General features: G+C 34.0%; 1 protein-coding gene across 1 annotated transcript; it reads left to right on the top strand.

Annotated features, from left to right (window-relative positions):
• Positions 1–623: 623 nt before the first annotated feature.
• LOC145127400 (protein S40-5-like) lies at positions 624–1,438 on the top strand. The gene has a single exon (XM_079062604.1). It carries the CDS (start codon positions 726–728, stop codon positions 1,356–1,358), a length of 633 nt encoding a protein of 210 aa, XP_078918730.1. The 5' UTR covers positions 624–725; the 3' UTR covers positions 1,359–1,438.
• Positions 1,439–2,332: the final 894 nt, after the last annotated feature.

A 2,332-nucleotide genomic window follows, 5' to 3' on the forward strand; every position in this document is an offset into this window, starting at 1 on the left:
GGGGGGGGGGGGAATTGAGGTTAATCCACCGACAATGAAGGTAACGTTAAAAATGATTATGGAAATGTTGATGAAAACGAATGTAAGCGGGTGAGACAATAATGTTTTATTAGGGGTGGGGTTATTTATTTTTTTGTTTTTAATTAAAATAAACATATAGAAAAGGTATAAAGTATGTTTATATGGATCAACACCAACTAAAAAAAAAAAAAATAATAAAAAAATCACAAGGATCATCTATATAACCAAAAGAGGTTAGGGACAAGAACATGCGAATCTGAAAAACTAAAGGGACCATTTATGTAAATTCGTCTAAAGTTTGTCCTCACATTGGGAAATAATCGTTCTGCCTCTGTACAAATATTTACAAGGAATAAACAGTTTCTGACACGTGTAATCCACTCGCGTCCAACTGAGAGTGGGGAATGTGGAATTACCGCTCCGTCCCTGTCAAACATTTTCTAACTTTCACAACCTCGTCTTCTAGTCTCGCCATAATGTACTTGTGCTATAGACGGTCCCAGTTCAACACTATTTAAATCAAATCCACTCTAAATTTACTCCAAATTTAATCCAAATTCACTTCAAATTCAAGTGGATGTTGTTTCTTGATTCAAACCTTATATATACAACTCTATATGATCATCATATCGCTTCATTAATTACACTTGGGTCGCGAGAAAATCAAGAGTCCGATCCCCGGAGCTGCTGTCTTGTTATGATCCATGGCGAAAGGCCGGAGACTTACAGTCAGCCAGAGCGAAAGGTTCCTGGGAAGCTACGGATATGGCGGAAACACCCACAACACGGAGGAAGACGGTGTAGAACTCGGCGAAGATGACGTGTGGTACTCTATGGTTGATGAAATGGTTAACAGTGGAAACAACGGAGGCGATCATCGTTCCATCAATAGTGATTGGTACTCACGCGCCGCTAAGGGTGGTTCCACGAAGAGCCTCCGTCGTTCCTGTGTTCTGACTCCTGCTTCCGCCGGTGGGCTTTCCGTGGCGTTTGATGATCAGCCGGTGAAGCATATGGTGGCGTCGCCGCGGATTATTCACCAGTTCCGGAACGACGGGGACAGGTTGGCGTCTCCACGTCATGTTGCCACATCGGCACCAGTGAACGTGCCTGACTGGTCAAAGATTTACCGAGTTGACTCGGTTGAATCGATGCATGACTCGGATGATGGGACAGATGAACATGACTCGGAAATGGTCCCACCCCATGAGTATTTAGCTCGGAGCCATAGAACGGCTGCCAAGTCGGTTTTTGAGGGTGTAGGTCGGACCCTTAAAGGCCGGGACATGAGCCGGGTTCGAGATGCTGTTTGGAGCCAAACCGGATTCGATGGTTAGCCCAAATATATATAAAAAGGGAAATTTTCTTTATTTTTGTCATTGCTTAGACCGGAAAATGAATATATTTGGATTTTTAACCATACTCCAAAGAAGAACTAAACTTTTATTACGTGATATATAAACTGATAAAATTTTTATAACTTTTATTATTATTATTATTATTATTTTTAAATAAACTTGGACATTCATAAGTTTTTTGTCAGAGCTTTTTGAATTGTTATGGTAGATCTTATAGATTTACAATCAACGGTCTATATTATAAGAAATCTAGTTAATAATATAAATACAAATTGGTGACTCTCATAAATAAATTAAGGCCACAAATATAAATTGATGAAAAAACTATTTTATTATGGAGCTTATAAAATTTGACGAGGTGGTGCTTATATATAATGAAAAAGTATCATAACAAATAAGTCCTCTATTGTGGTTGCTTAATCTTATGGTGAAATGCCGAAATCAATTAAAAAAAATAACAAACTGAGTATTCGATTTGTCTTTAAAGAAGTTATTTTTTAAACATAAATACTATCTTAGACATTTTCAATTCACATAAGTTTAAGCATAAGACAAATTCAAAAGTCATTGTCAATAATTAGGTAACTCCATATATATATATATATATATATATATATATATATATATATATATATATATATATATATATATATATATATATATATATATATATTCTCTAATAAATGAATGTTTTTTTAAAAATAAAATTCCACAAAATTCTAATGAGTTTTATAAGGAAATAAAATCATTCTATTAATTTGATAATAAAGTCTCATAAATGTTTTAAAGAATATTTGATTTCTTTTATAAATGTTCCAAAAGATTACATTATGTTATGTAAAAATATTATTTTATAAAATATTTAATGTTTAATTATTGATATTAAATTTTTATTTTTAATAAACTCGTGTAGTATACGAGTCTCACACCTAGTACTATAATAAATGAAAGTT

This window comes from Lactuca virosa, chromosome 7 (assembly GCF_052849685.1).
Source record: "Lactuca virosa cultivar CGN04683 chromosome 7, Lactuca_virosa_CGN04683_v6, whole genome shotgun sequence".
Lineage (NCBI taxonomy): Eukaryota > Viridiplantae > Streptophyta > Magnoliopsida > Asterales > Asteraceae > Lactuca > Lactuca virosa.